Raw genomic sequence first — 16,011 nt, 5'->3', positions numbered from 1 at the left:
TAGGTGTATAAGTATGTAAAAATTCATCAAGTTGTAGATTAAGATTTGTGCACTTTACTGTTCATATGTTATACCTCTATAAAAGTGAAAAATAAAAAAATCCATACGTATAGTTTAATAGAAGAATGATTTGTGGGAGCTTTGATAGTTGGAGATTTTTATCTTATAATAAGTATTTTTCAAAATTTTGTATAATTCGGAGTTTGATTGTAAATGTTTAAAATTGGATACTTTGGGTTATAACTATAAAATATATTGATAATTTATAATTCATTTATATCTTTTTAGGTTCTATCTCAACTTTGTTACTGAAGAAGTGGAAAATCCTGAAAAGTAAGGGGCCATATTTACTCTGAAATATTTCTGAGGAATAAAATGTAAGGTTATACAGTTGAGAAAGCAGACCTAAAGAAGGTCCTCTGTGTGGGCTAATTAACTTTATCCTCATCCTCATCCTCATCATCATTTTCTTAGGCAGATAAAATATATTTGACTTTATTATAAATTAGATGTAAATAACTTTATTATATATTCCACAGTCAACACTAAATTGTCTGATAATCTGAAAGTATAAAATAATAAAGTTATATTTTAGGTAATCCATTTCATAAAAGCCTACATACAACTTAACATGGACTTTCAGCTGCCCACAAATGTTCCATAAGACATGAACTCTAAAAATGGATTATTTCTAAAAATTCGTGTGAGTTTCTTCATAACTATTCAATTAAAGAGAATAATGCAATTAATGAACAGTTAGTTATGAAAGCCAAGAAGTTACTGCAGAATACTATAAGAACTTGTAAACTTTAGTAGCTTTTTGTTCCTAGATAGTACTTTGAATGACTAGGTAATTTGATGATCATTTACGTAATGCTCCTAAGTTGAATTATTTTTAACTCAGAACTTAGATAAGTGAATTTTGTGATTTGCATAAAAACACTTGACTTTATACAGGAAAGCAACATAATCTGTGGGCAGAAGAGGGACATTTTAAGAAGTGCCGTGTAAGATATGGACTGAATTATAAAGTAATTTAACTCATCTGGCATTCATTAAACATCTACCATGTTTCAACCATTGTGCTAGGAACTTCTTACATGATGAATAAGACTTGTATTTATGATTTTATGGTCTAGTCAGTTACTCAAGTGTGTAAACAAACGAAAGTAGCGTAGTATGATGCCATAATAGAGTATGTACTCCATTGGACGGAGAGTAAAAGAGGAAATACTTAACTCTGTCTGAGGAGATGTGCTTATTATGTGGAGTACCAAATGATGAACAGGTGTTTTTAGGTAAAAAAAAAAGTGAGGAAGAGTGAGAGAGAGAGAGAGAGAGAAAGGGAGAAAGACATCTAAGAAACAAAACACGTACAAAGGTGAGTCAATTTGAAATTGCCCAAGTATCAGAGAATAAGTTCAGGTGTTCACAATTCACACTAAGGTAGACAAAGCAATATCGGGAGGGAGATAGGAAGCCGATTAGATCTGGCCACGTACCAGGGTTGTCAGAATTTTGAACACGCAAACCAGCAACTGAGGTTAAAACGATGTTTCATACTATCTGATTCAACTGTTATGCAAATCAATATGTAATCTAAACATGTGAAAAGGTTATTTTATTGAGAAATATGAGAAATTTATGACAGTACTTTCATATTTATAACTGGAATTGTGGTAGAGAACATGCATTTACCAGGAACTAGTTTCTTCTAGCATTACTTTGAAATGATTAGCAACTTTATAACTCTAAAGCTATTGATTACGGAGATAAATAGCTTGCCCTGTTTTTACTGTTTTTGAGAATAGTGTGTAAGAGGTAACACAAAGAACAGACTGCTCCTACTAGATTTTATACATGTAAAATATGTATTGAATTTCCATTGTATAAAAGAGATCACTATGGTTTATGTCTTTTAAGTCTAAAGACCCTTTAGAGAGTCCAGTTACTAAAATCTAGTAGCAGAGAATATTTCTTAGGGAAAAAATGGCAAGCTGTAGGTTTGTGGATGGGACCTATAATGTGACATTTGTTATATGACACATCGGTGATATTGACATAGTTCAGATTCTCTTGTAATGGTATTTAACAGTTTAAGCATAGTTTTATTTGCTGTATATATAATACTATTGTGTATATTAAGCATATTTTAAAATTATTTATGCCATGATTACCTTGATCTGAATTTCTGAAGCATTCTACTGGAAAAGTATGCCATTCAAGGATTTTCTCTATCTCTCTCTCTTTCTTTCTTCATTTAAGGGTCTTGGTTTCACACATTGATAATGTCTATGATTCAATATGTACAGCCACTAAAGAACAGTGTTGTATTGATTCAGTGTTTTGTTGCTGTTGTTGCCAAGGAGTTTCCTCATCTCAAAAAAGTGAGAATAATTATAGCACTTACCTCATGGGGTTGTGGTAATGAGTTAATATGTATAAAGTGCCTAGATTAGTGACTGTACATTTTAATTTCTATATAATTGGTTGTTGTTACTATAATTATATTCTGATTTTAAGAACAACATAAAGTGTTACTCATATAAGAATATTTCCTCAGTTAAAATATCCTAAGTGATTCTCTTTCTTCATATTTTTGAAAGAAATATGAAAAATTATTTCACACCATTTTGAAGCCTGTTCCATAAACTTGCAGCACTGAAATTCCTTATGCATTTTATGATCTCTCCTCTTCTTGTGTACAGATTTCATTTAATTTTTTACATTTAGAGAAAATAAACTTGTATTTTAAAGAAGAAACATAAGATACACGAGTTTGATAGTAATTTAAAAGTAACTATCAAAACTGATTTAGACTGATTATTATCACTGGTTATGCCAGATGAAATAGTTTCATTTTCTGGAAATCATGATTCTGCAAACGTCATTAAATATTTCTAGAATACTTTTAAGTTGATATTTTAAGGTCTTAAGCTCCTAAGGAATTTCTCAGGAGAGATTAAGTAAGAATCTGTGGAATTTTAGGTCAAGATAATTAGTAACTGCTAAGACTTAAGTTGAAGAAAGAAACCTCTGGTACCTTTTTGTTCTGCTATACTAGGTATTCAAATATTCAATTTTTGCCCGAAACATTCTGTGTAAAACTTAGCTAACATGTTTATTTTCTCAAATTCAGAATATGAGAAATCCACAAAATCCCCTTAACGGAAAGCAAAGATTAAATTTGTACTATGTACTTATCAACCAAAGAAATTCAAGGTTTTAAGCAACTTATTCAGTGTCTTAATTTTAAAAACAACATTTCCCTATAACGTTGACAATCAGTCCAGGTCTTTTAAAACTAAATCTTATTTTTTAAACACAAGGAACACTTTGGGAAATATTTATGGTTGAACATAGAGAACAGATGGTAAAATTATGTGAACCTCGTCCAGATGTGTAATTTGTATTATTTTGTAGGTAGATACAGCTCCAAAATATCTTTAGTTACAAGGGAGAATAATTATAATTCCATCTCCTTTGTGACATGCCAAGATAAATGTGTTTCCCAATCAGTCACGGGTGCATGTGTCCAGGTGTGCTGCAACGTGTAACTTTCTGGCAGCTGGTGAAATGAATCATCAGCTGAACATACAAGCCTTTTACTATCCTCCTCCACCTAGGCAATAAAATTTTGCTAAAATTGTGACCTAATAGAAAAAGTGGTCATTAATTTAGATCACTGAAAATAACAATGTGATTTAAAATATACAGAATGTAGAATAAGGTTTCATGATCACAATTGACTACCCTTTACATATAATTTAATTTCAGTGGAAATCTTTCAAATTACCTAATGTCACTCTATGGAGTAATTTCGGAACTGCTATTACGAGCATGACTTATAGACAGTTCCCTAAGTGTTAAAACAAGTGAGAGGTAAACTGGGAGATTAATGGAATCAGGATAACTAGCTCATGACTTTTTCTTTTATTATGTCTCACGTTCTATTTAATGCTTGTAAAGTACTAATCCTAAAAATTAGGGCAAAAATCCTGCTATGTGATTACATTTATAATGCAGTGTTATGTTTTTGTTTTTTTTTAATGTTTTCTTCTCTAAGAGTAGTTTTGGATCTATGGAAGTAGCAATCCTTTAAGAGGCATTTAACATATTTATGTAAAATGACAGTAATTATTATGGAAATTTTTGTAACATTTTGTAATTATCTGTAACATGGTGGCTGACTCCCTAAGAGTAAAAATAGTATTTTTACTATTTGGACCATGAAGGTGATAGAATCCCAAAGAATATCTGAAATTTAAAATGTCGCCCCATCAAATGAAATGCCTAGTAGTAGTGAGGATGGCTAATGTGCACCTATGTTTTTAAACACCAAAGTGTTTTTCTTTGCAAATATAATGAGTTTTGCCTTATGACATTACTTGTGTGGTGACTGTGCAATCTATCATTGTTCCCAAAGTTACACAGTGCAAAGAACATATCATTGAGATGTATAATGTTTGTAATCCTACTCTTCGATTGATCAATCATGTCTTGTGTTGATGAAAGCCAAGAAATGAATTGTTTTACTTTGACCTTGGGGGTCTGAGATTAGTCGGTTTGTCTATTAGACTCATTCCAGTGTTCTTCTCACTTCATTTATTCCCTCTGTCTTCAAGGGTTGGAAATAGTCAACTTGGTGGAAGTCAGTAAACCTTGATATCATCAGTCATTTTTAAAGAACAGGCTATCAACATGGTCTGAATAATCAACTTTAATAGAAGGTTTAAATAATCAGAGTGTCATGTTTAATTAATACTTTGCCTGCTTCCAATTTATATTAATTGATGCCTGAAAGTCATCACACCTTGTACCAATGATAACTTAGAAGAAGAGAAACTTGGCTTGGGGAAGATGCCCAAAGACCTTTATTTAGGGCAGTGTGATCGATCAGACTGGATCATAAATGGTCCATAATCATGTTATTTGCATTCAGTTCAGATATTGCCATCTTAAATTCTTAGTATATGTGTTTCTATCCTTATTGATTTGTATTAAGTCAGTGTAAAGGCATTTCTTAATAACACTATACTGTTTTATAAGGCCTATTGCTTATAGGACATCTGAAACTGTTAACCTGATTAAAAACACAGCAAAACAAAGCAGTCTAAAAGGTTTGCCCAGATGTGCAATAGCTAAGTTGCATGACAGAACATTAAAAGTTGATTTGACGTCTTTTATTTTGCACTTTAGCATTTTAAGGATGCAGTTTTCTATGAGAGACTAATCTTCATCTTTTTATACTTTGTAGCTTTCTAACTTAACAGTTGCTGGAAAATAGCATATAATGTCTTGACTATAAATGTGTAGATTACAGGAGTACTATGTGTCGTGATTTTTTTTATTACAAAGCAACATTATCTGCATTCTTAGAATATTCCTAAAGTTTATTTTACAAATACTCAAGTGATATATGTTCTTAAGTAATGTAAACTAATTTTCACAGAAAATTAGCTCACTGCAAATAAATTCATATAGAAAAATCTGGATTATTAAGCAGAATTAATTTGTAAAAGTATTTGCTGAATGAATTTCTTAAAAATGACGTCTCCTAATTGAGTTAATTTTTAAAAATTTTTTAAAGATTTTATTTATTTGAGAGAGCACACACAGAGAAACAGAGAGGGAGAAGCAGGCTCCCCGCTGAGCAGAGACCCGATGTGGGGCTCGATCCCAGGGTCCTGGGATCATGACCTGAGCCAAAGGCAGATGCCCAACCAGCTGAGCCACTGAGGCATCCCTAAAATTGAATTTATACCCAAGTTACAAAGATTTTTTTGGCAAAATAAGGTATCTCTTTATTAATGACAATAAGGAATTGTTAGAATTATCTTAATATGTGACAGTGCTTCTCTTTAATCATTGAAAGAATTGATGCCTAAATTAAAATTATTCTATTTGTGCATTTCTTCTGGAAATATATGTAAAAAGTTTGGCATATCTGTTTTTAAATATGTTTCAAAATACATATATACTTATACTGGTTGAGCCACTGATGTCACAGAGAATAGATGGTCCTATGTTCAGAGAACAAGGTCACCAAGTTACTCTTCCTGCCTTTGCTTAGTCTAAGAATTTCTCGGTGATGGAACATGTGGTTGATATACCCTGGGATCAAAATTCTTGCATTTCTCAGCTTCACACATGCATAAAAAATACATTTGTCTTAAACACAGTTTGTTCATGTAAAGTTGAAGTGTCAGTTAAGTGGTGCAGAAATTATAGGATTATAATATTTTATCAGGCAGTAATTGAAGAAGACAGATATTAATCCTTCAAGTGCTTTGTGGAAGCCATTTAGTTTAGTTTTTTTGTTGTTTTTTTGTTTTTGTTTGTTTTTTAAGGATTCTAAGGATTATGTGGCAAAAATTTGAAGGTCAGTGCTTTTGACTGTTTTACATCCTTTCATATTACTTGTTTCTAAATTTTAATTTTAACTTTATTGAAGTTTATATTTTGAGTTTAGAATCAGGAACTAATGTTTTAGGTGAAGTAATAGCAGCTGATTTAAATTTACCGTATATTTCTGTTTCCTTTAGTTATTCATAAAATAAGAGACCAGAAGTGGTATAATGAGTAGAATAAAGAAACTTCAGAATTAGGAGGGCTCTTGGACACTATGTAATCTAGCTTTCCACCAGAGGCATGATTTGCTTCTATAATATCTTTAAACAGATGTAACTCATAGGAAGTAAAATGAGAAACTGACTATACCTTCCGTGAACTGGGCTACCAATATTTTTGGCTTTCACATGTTGCTTAGCAACCTGTTAATTTCTGTGACCATTTCAAGCTTTGATAAATTCTTGGTTGGATGGCATAAAGAGGGTAGGGCAGACGTTTTGACTATAAAAGGTACAACCCAAATGAAAAATTAAATGACACACATCAGAGGTAACAGAGTTAGAATCCTTTTATCTGAAAGGAAATACCTTTTGCAATCAGAAGTAGATGTCAGTCATTAGGTTGTCTCCTGCTGCTGAGTTCATAGTTTAGTGACTCCCTTATCCATATTCTCATTTATGCAAATAAGCTACTTTTCTCTGGTGCCTGGATTGGAATGTTAATGATTGTACCCAAAAAGTAGCTCACAAATAAGTTTTATGTTCTGGATTATACTTGGTGCAAAACTCCTTAGACCACTAATATTTACTCTATGGTCTGCTGCTTGGTATTCATTCAGATTCAGTGGTTTAAGATTCTCACAAAAATAGTATAATATCCCATGTTGTTCTTTATGCAGAGACAAGATGTATCCAGGCCATTGTATTTACACTGGCCATGCAGTGGCATAATTTTGATAATTTTGTTCTTGTCATAATCAAACATTGACTCAGCTTATCGATCTACTCAGGAAAATGAGTAACTTTTGAATTTGTATAGACACAAGCTAAAACTGTATTACCAATGTAAACATCTAAAATGAAGCAAATGAAGTCAAGGCTTTCCAGTGAAGCAAGATTTCCTTCACTTTTATGAACTGTGAAAATATTTACTTACTGAGTCTTTGAAGATAGCACTAGTTTAGGAAATCAAAATTCTTAAGACTGTCTCCTCTTAACTAGCTATTTGACCTTGGGCAGGCCTCTAAGTTGCTTCTGAATCTTTGTTTACCAGTTTTAAATAGAGGGTGTTAATCCCCATATTACAGTTCTCATGGGGTTGTGAGGATAAAATATGTGAAATTCAAAAATGTTAATGAGCTCGACAAGTAATATACAAACGCCATCTGCAACCCAAACCTATATTCTTGAAAGATTAGAATATTTCATAATTTTTGAAAAAAATTAGAGGATTAGCATAATTGTTTTATGAACAGGGGTGCCTTTTCTACACAAATGACCTATTAATCAGCTTGAAAAGTTGTTCTGCATCATCAGCAAAGTACTCAATTATTAGTAGTTAAAAGGTTCAAAAGATGATGAGAACTGCTTTTTATTTAGTAGTCTCTAATCTCCCTTAGGTGGCAATATGCTCGCGCATCATAATCAGGATAAATTTCTTGGCAGATTTTTTTTTTCCTTCTAAACCAAATATTTGTATGCCCACACCCATACCGTCACCGACACACTGCAGGCTGATGGTGCTGATATAATGGATGGACTATTTGTCCTTCAACCACGGTTACTTATTTTTAGGTTCACTGTATTACCAAGAAACTCCTTTATGAAATCTGGCAAACAGGGGTTTGATCTGAGTGACTGGCCTCATGCATTTACATTTTTATTCTTATTTCCAGAAAAGAAGCTATTGAGTTGGTATAAAACAGGAGAACACAAGTGTTAGTTTACCCCCCAAATTCTTTTTAATGAATTTTTGCCTAACTGAAAAATGCATAGCCTTTATTAAAAATATAAATAGTATTTGTTATCTGAGTAATGGATGGATTACAAAGTAGCACTTTAGATTATTTTCAATAATATTATGTATATTATTTCCATTTTTTTAACGTGGGGCCCAAACTCATCACCCCAAGATCAAGAGTTTGATGCTCTCCCCCACTGAGCCAGCCAGGTGCCCCTATTTCTATTCTTCAGTTAAGAAAGTTAAAGCTCGTAGAAGTGAAGTAATTTTTCATGGCCGTGTAATTAGTGAGAAGATTAGGATTATAATCCATATTTGATATAGTGCGTGGACTGTTTGGCTTCAGAACTTGTACTCCTTCCAGAATGCCAACTGTGTCTTATTTAAGAGGCAAAGCAGAAGTGACTCATGTGTGTACAAGGTGTTGTAATGGCTAAGAAAGTAACTTTTCTGTGGAAGAGGAAGTTGGAAGACAAGTAGGATTTACAAAGGTAGAATAGAGAAGTAAAGCCATCTCAATGGGGGATGGGCATATACAAAGCCATAGTTTCAAGAAATAATGTGTAGACTGCTCTAGCTTCAGCAAAGGATTAAAAAGAGTAGAAGGCAAAATGTTAGTAAGATGTGGATGCTAATATGGGATGAGCCTCCATTGTAAGAATTTTGAACCTGATCCAGTAGACAATGGGATGGGGTGAGTGTGGGTATGTTGCAAGTTTGGGGTATATATGAAATGGTGTTTAGGGAAGATGAACCTGATGGCAGGTTCAGTGGATTTTCTTTTCGTGACATAAATACAGTTTAAAGAGTTATAATCCACGAGGTCACATTTCAGTCTTCTTTTATATGTTTATTTTCAATCAAAGCAAATGTCTTTGAAAAGTTAATTGCCTTCTAAACCTGAACATTACTACAGTCAGACATGGTGACAAATAATGTGGCATAAAATTCTGGCAAATAGCATCATAATGGCCACATTGTCCCAGCTCAAAGATATGAACTAAACTGCTTAGAGAAAATGGATGAGTCAACCTGGCGTTTACATACTCTCTTAAAAATAGAGTTGTTATTTTTTTTTAATGAAAAAGGTGGAATTATTTATTTCTATGCCAGAGCAAGAGCAAATGAGATCAAGTTAAATGAGAAGAAAGTTCATTTTAAGATAAAATTATATTCAAAAGTATTGAAACAAGAGAATTTGGTTAGTCATTGGAAATCCCAAAATAGAGATAAAAGAAATGATCATTTAGCCACGATTCTTTAGATACTCAGGTGGAAAAATGAGGCAGACCATTGCTTAAGTTTGCTTCTAAGTCTATAATATGTTGGTTCTATTTTTAGGTTAGTGAATATATGGAAACCAATGTGGGGAATCACGTACTACACCACAGGTCTATGTTACTGGAGAGAGGTGTCACACTCTGGGAAGATAAAGGAAACCCTTACTTAAAATTTAAGGTCAAATCGAATCCTAAGTCAAAGTTGGAAATATTCCAAATGAGATGTGTCAAAGATCTGGCTTTCAAACAGTTGGCGTTCTAGGAAAGTTTGGGTTAAGAAGGAGAGGGAAATAGCAATGCCAGTACAGGGGACGATTTGGGCTGGAAAGCAACTGGCACTACCAAGCCCAGTGAGACTCACATTGGTGTTGTGGAAGGAGCTCTGTAGCTGGAGCCAAGTGACTAAGGTTCTACTTCCAGTTGTGGAGATACGTAATTTTGTGACCAGATACGTAATTTTATCCCCTCTGAGCCTCTGATTTCGCAGCTGCAGAAAAGGAATGATAGAGTACCAAATTCTGAGTTTCCTTTCAACTCTAGTATTTTCTATGGTTCTTATAAATGACGTGCAAGTACCTTGTTTGACAGGAAGATCTCATTTGGGAATATGGCCAACGGAGAGAAACTTAGACAGGAGATCCGTCTCAGGAAGAAAAACAGACACAGAGAAAGGGCTTTTGCATCCAGTTTCTAGATATCATGATAATTGGGAGATTAGGTAGGACTAAAACTTTCTGAGTTATTTCAGGAAATGATAAGAAGTTTGAGTGGACAAAGGAGGGGGGGGTGAAGCCAGACTGACACCCTACCATGTGGGAGTTTTAATTATTAGATCTGGAGATCCACGATTAGATCTAAGCTGTGGAATCTAATTCAGTGGGGTCACCTGATGTACAGGATCTTGTGCTATGGGGAGTGCACCAGGAGGGATATAGGTAGGTGTCAATGTACTTGTTGGGGAGATCAGTAATGTGTGTATGATGAATCCTGTATTCTGTTTACTGTTTTTATCATCTGTAGAAGGTGTAAAATGGTCTATAAACGTCTGTGGTGCAGGAAATGGTTCATACCAGTCTTTTTATGTGTTTCATATTTTTTCTCAAGAAAAATTGGACCTATATTGTGAGGGAATTGCCTGTGCAGAAAGGTATCTTCTCTGATAGGTCTAATACTTTAAACATTAGACATTTCTAATAGTCCAGTTAGTATTTAATTAATTAATTAATTAATAATAATAAATATTTTATGTTGCCTACCTAAGGAAAGAAAGAAGGAAAGGGTGAGGGAGAGTGAGAGAGAGAGAGATTGATTTGTAATAACTTTAAAAAATGTTTATTAATTCCCTCAGCCATCTGTTAAATGGACATTCTCTGCTTCTCTTGCAGAGTTTTTGTGAGAATTAGAAATAATATACTATGTGTCTGACGATACTTTGCTCATAGTAGACATTTACTTATTGGCAGACCATTAACTTTTTATGTTTGTTATGGAACATGTCATTAGTTCATTTGTAATCTAAGAGGGGTTATCAGATCAGGATTTGTGAATTTGGCCAAATTAGTTCTTTTTTTCAGCACTGCTTAAATGTTGGATTTGAAATCCATTATGACAAGGTAAAAGACATCCGGTTTGAAACACCTTGTCAAGGGAAGCAGAAATTATCTCAGTCTCAGAAGTAGGCATTTCTAGTCTTTCCTATTGGAGGTTGTTTTTCAAAAACATGTAGTACTTTGTTGGTTTTCTAAGGAGACAAGCACATAGCTTTTAATAGTCAGCTGCTTTTCCCAACTGTTTACTGCTGTGTCATTTTCTCATTTGTTCCTTTTCTCATTCTCTCTCTCTTTCAAATTTTAATTTTTTAAGATTTATTTATTTTAGAGAGAGAGAGAGAGCTCACAGCAGGAAGAGGGGCAGAAAGAGAGGGAGACAAGCAGACTCTGTGCTGAGCAGGTAGCCTGACACAGCGCTCGATCCCGCGACCCTGAGATCATGACCTGAGTGGAAATCAAGAGTCAGGTGCTTAACCGACTGAACCATCAAGGCACCCCCCTCTCTCTCTTTTAAAGTTAGATATGTGGAACAGAAATAGGGAGAGCTATCTGTGACAAAAGCTTAATAATAATCAATACTAATGCATATTAGTTGAGAATGCAGTGATCAAACACCATGGCCACAGTTTTATATGGTAAGATATACAGTATTATATGGAAGATAGTTATGAAATTAAGTCTATGGCATAGGACTCAAATATTTCATAATATGTAAAACTAAAGTTTATAATATATAGTCATATAACACAAAATAAGAGAGATTAAAGACTATAATGCATGACTTTATAAGCAGAGTTGTTTTTAGAGACTGGTTGTTTGCCCATCACAGAGCTTTTTATAGGCATCTCATGTCCTACCAAAGTGTCTCTCCTGTTGGCCTTTGATTATGTCATCTTTTTCTTTCTCCCTGATACTCTACTGTCATGGTCATTCTCTTAGGGATAGATAGCAAAGGATGTGATAATGTCTCTAAACTTCTAAATTGTTTCAGTTTTTATGTTACCTGTGTGTACAAATAGTTCTCCTCCCATTCACCTTCCTCCATTCACACATTGGCATGGCTGGCCTAGTTTATTAGACTAACTCCCTATTACAATTAAAAACACAGTTGTCTTGACCTTGAGAAAATATTTTACAAAAGCCTGGGATTTTTGAGTTGGGAGGGAAGTAGCCATAAAATTTGCTATCCCTTTCATTGTAAAGATAAAGAATTGAAGCCAGAGAGATGGATTAATTTGTCTATATTTACATTTGTTTATATTTAAAATACTGATCCCTTTCCAGTCCTCTTTTCAAACACTTAGCGTTGTTGAATACAAATCTAAGAGTGATGGATATGGCAAGATTTTAGCCTCAAAATTAGCTGGGGGAAGAATGTAATCATTAGGAGTGACCTGTATGTTATTTGAGAATGGAACAAAACTGCTTTTAAAAATGTATAAAAGCATTAACATTTGCCTGCATTCGACTTTCTAAAGCTGTTTTTCAAACACATAATGAAAGGGGTCCTAGGCTAGCTGAGTTAAATAATCTATTCCAGGTTGTTTATTGAAGGTCATTTGGTTACACGATTAAAACAGAAACTTTATGACTAGGAGATGCTGAAATGCTAGGATATTGTAAGGATATAGTTGCTTTTTATTTTCTCTAAGATTTTTACTAACACACTGATTCTCAAAATAGTTCTGATATCTCATTGGGGGGGGCAATATTTAATTTTTCTGTATTGATATTATCAAGCAATCAAGATTTCACTTCCCATATTCTAGCCTGAGGCAAGCAAAAGAGAAATTGATATAGAAGATACGATTAATTTTGTTTCGAGCCAGAAAATGACAAAGGAAACGAGTGAGATAGATCGCAAGAGGAGGTCATACTTCTAACCTACTGATTTGTAGCTGCTCAGGGTCTGGTGGAAGAAAGGTTAAATATGTTTTAAATGTATGTACATGTTTCACTATTTGATCCTCTTCATGCCATGGCCTCTGGCCAAGGAGAGGTGATCAGTGGCAAATGCTGGGAGAAGACAGCTGCAAATTGAACTCAGCGATGTCCCTCTCTGGTAGCACGGAGCCCTTTGTCTGTTTGTTGAGCCACAACCTGAGCTCTGAACTGCAGCAAGGGAGACAGCTTCAGCCTGGGCATGGAGGTTCTTTCCAACCCTCAGGTTTCTGATGCAAGTCTGACCAGGCAGACTTCCCACAGGTTCCCGTTCTCCAAAAGACAGGGCTACTTCTGCCCCTGTTGTCACCATTTCTAAGGCATCTCCCTGCAGACTTCCCTCACCTCTGAGCCCGGCCTCCCCAACTTCACGGCTCAGATCTAGGGGGGCCCGGGAGCGCAAGACATCCTGAGGCTCTCCTATTTCTCCCAATAGACACATCTTGTTTATGCCATTTTTAAATGGTGAGGATACAGATTTCCACCTAGCAGTTATAGTCAAACGATCCATTTAATTAAGTTATAGAAAGGAAAACTTCTACGTTTTCTGTACCCTGCTAGAAAAAGTCAAAGTAAAATTTTATGATTTCCATAGTATTTTCATTAACAGTATGGTGTCTTTCCCCCTTTAATTTAATAATAGTAGAGAGTCAAATTTCAAAAAACCAAAAACTATGTAGAAGAAAATTAAAATCACCTGTTATGTCATCGTCACATCAAATAGAAGTCCTGTTACTATTTTGATGTTTTGCTTTTCTCCCTTCTGTGTCATTCATTGCTGTATCCCCAGCAGCTCGAAGGCACCATGAAGTCCATCCTGCCACCAGATTTGTTGTGTCTCAAGTTCAGCTCTAGCACTTTTTATTCACCTAGATCTGTACTGCTTTTTTCACTTAACATCATTTCATTAGATTTTCCTTGATCTCGTAAATCTTAGCAAACACCATTTGTAATGGCAGCATAGTATTTCATTGGGTAGGTATACCAGCATTTATTCATTTTTCTGTTAGGCATTGAAAATGTTTCCATTTTCTTTTAGTGTAATAATGCTGTGTTATTCATTTAATAGACAAATTTTTGTACATATTCAGTTATTTTCTTAGGAAGATTGCTGGAAGAGAATTATGTCAAAGGCAATAAACTTTTAAGAAGTCTCTCTCTGTATTACAAGATGCTTTCCAAAGAATTGGAGTTTCCTCACTCAATAGCAATAGTTAAGAATACTTAATCAGCATTGAGTGTCATTATTTACAAAAATCTTTGTTAATTGAAAAGCAAAAATTATACCTCATTGTTTTAAGTTGCATTTTTAAAATCACATATAAGGCTTAATACTTCCTCCATGTTTAGTAGTTATATGTGGTTGACATTTTGGGGCATGAATATTTGTGATTCAACACAATTCTTTGTGTATTATGGGTACTAATTCTTTATTATATTGATTGCCAAATTCTGTCACAGTTTTTCATGTAACTAAATTTTCTTTATGATTCAGCTCATAGAACTTTGAATTTATATATTGTAATTTAATTAAATATTTACGTTTACTACATTTAAATATAAGTCTTTTTGCATCCCTAGATCATTTAAATATCACTCATATTTTCTGTTTGTTAGTTTGTCTTTTTGTTCCTGATTTCCTTTTGACATTAAGCTTTCTCACTTACCTGGAATGGATTTCTTTTAGCATGAATTAATGTAGGCTTTTGATTCCCCCCAGTTTTTCAATATCCCAGCATTTATTGAATAGTATTATTACCCCCTAGTTTATGATATTTACTTAGTTTATAATACTAACTCATAAATTATGGCGATTGTTATATATTGTTTTTATGTTATTTACTAAGTTGTATTTCGAGGTAATTTATTCTGCTTGACTTATCTTTCTATTGATACATCAGCCAATTACTATATAATTTGTACTGAAAGTTTTAATACTCTTATCTGGACAGAAAAATGGCCTTACTGACTACTCTTCCTCTCTGAATAAATAAATATTCAATATAACATATTTGGAGGGCGGTAGTTTCTACTCTCGGCTTTTCATGAGTAGAAAGAAAACCTGCATAATGCTTTGAAATTTAACACTCATAGTTTTTCAAATTATCTTGGTAGTATTCTCTTACAGAAGAATCTGCCCTAGATAAGGATATATTCTACATGTATGGCTAAATCCTTTATAGTCCAAACATTTCCTTTCCTCTATCCTACAGTTAATTATTAACTTGTTTTCTTGTCTCTCTTCTTTCACATTTTGAAAATACTGGTTAAAGTAATCTACAAGGTAACTGTCAGTGATATTAGTTTCACTCTTTTCCCCTTTTCGTCTTTCTTTTTTAATCCCTGAACTCTACTAACAGAGCACCTTTTATAATGATTTTCTATTTCCCAGAATATTGTTCTAACAAAACACCAAATGCCAAAATATTAATGGAAATATCAGTGGAAACATGTAAAAAATATTTCCTTATGATCTTTATAATTGTTGAAACTGCCCTTTAAGGGATTAAACATAAATGGTTAATTATTTTTTATATATATTTATATATTATTTATATTATATTATATTATATTTGAACAGTTGGATTTATATTCCTGAGAAAAAATCCTTTACCACATAGGTTATAAACATAGTAATAAACACAGTTCCTAAGCAAACATACATCAGAAAAAATAAGATACTTTTTTTCCTTGACATCTTTCTTATCTATGAACCAAATATCTGTTGGAAAATATTCGAGTCACATTTTTATACATCTTTTAGATGTTGACTCCTTTTCTTTTACAGAACGAGGATGGCAGTGTTGATATATTTCATTACTAGTCTGTGTTTTCTTATGGTGGTTCCCATTCACTTGGTATAGTCTAAATTTATGCATAAGATTCAACACAAAAGCACAATTGCGTTGCTCTCTCAAATCTAACAGTCA

The 16,011-nt window shown here is 33.7% G+C and overlaps 1 protein-coding gene across 1 annotated transcript in view; it reads left to right on the top strand.

Moving 5' to 3' along the window:
• The window catches only part of SLC7A11 (solute carrier family 7 member 11), a 79,707-nt gene that overhangs the window by 28,059 nt on the left and 35,637 nt on the right, over positions 1-16,011 (top strand). The window contains exon 6 of the mRNA XM_045798970.2: positions 289-333. Coding sequence (XP_045654926.1) covers positions 289-333 — 45 coding nt within the window. The remainder of the gene's footprint in view (positions 1-288; positions 334-16,011) is intronic.

Source organism: Ursus americanus, chromosome 13 (genome assembly GCF_024610735.1).
Source record: "Ursus americanus isolate L20-20 chromosome 13, mUrsAme1.1.p, whole genome shotgun sequence".
Classification (NCBI taxonomy): domain Eukaryota; kingdom Metazoa; phylum Chordata; class Mammalia; order Carnivora; family Ursidae; genus Ursus; species Ursus americanus.
The sequence above is the reverse complement of the archived record's forward strand: the minus strand, read 5'-3'. Positions and strand labels throughout refer to the sequence as shown.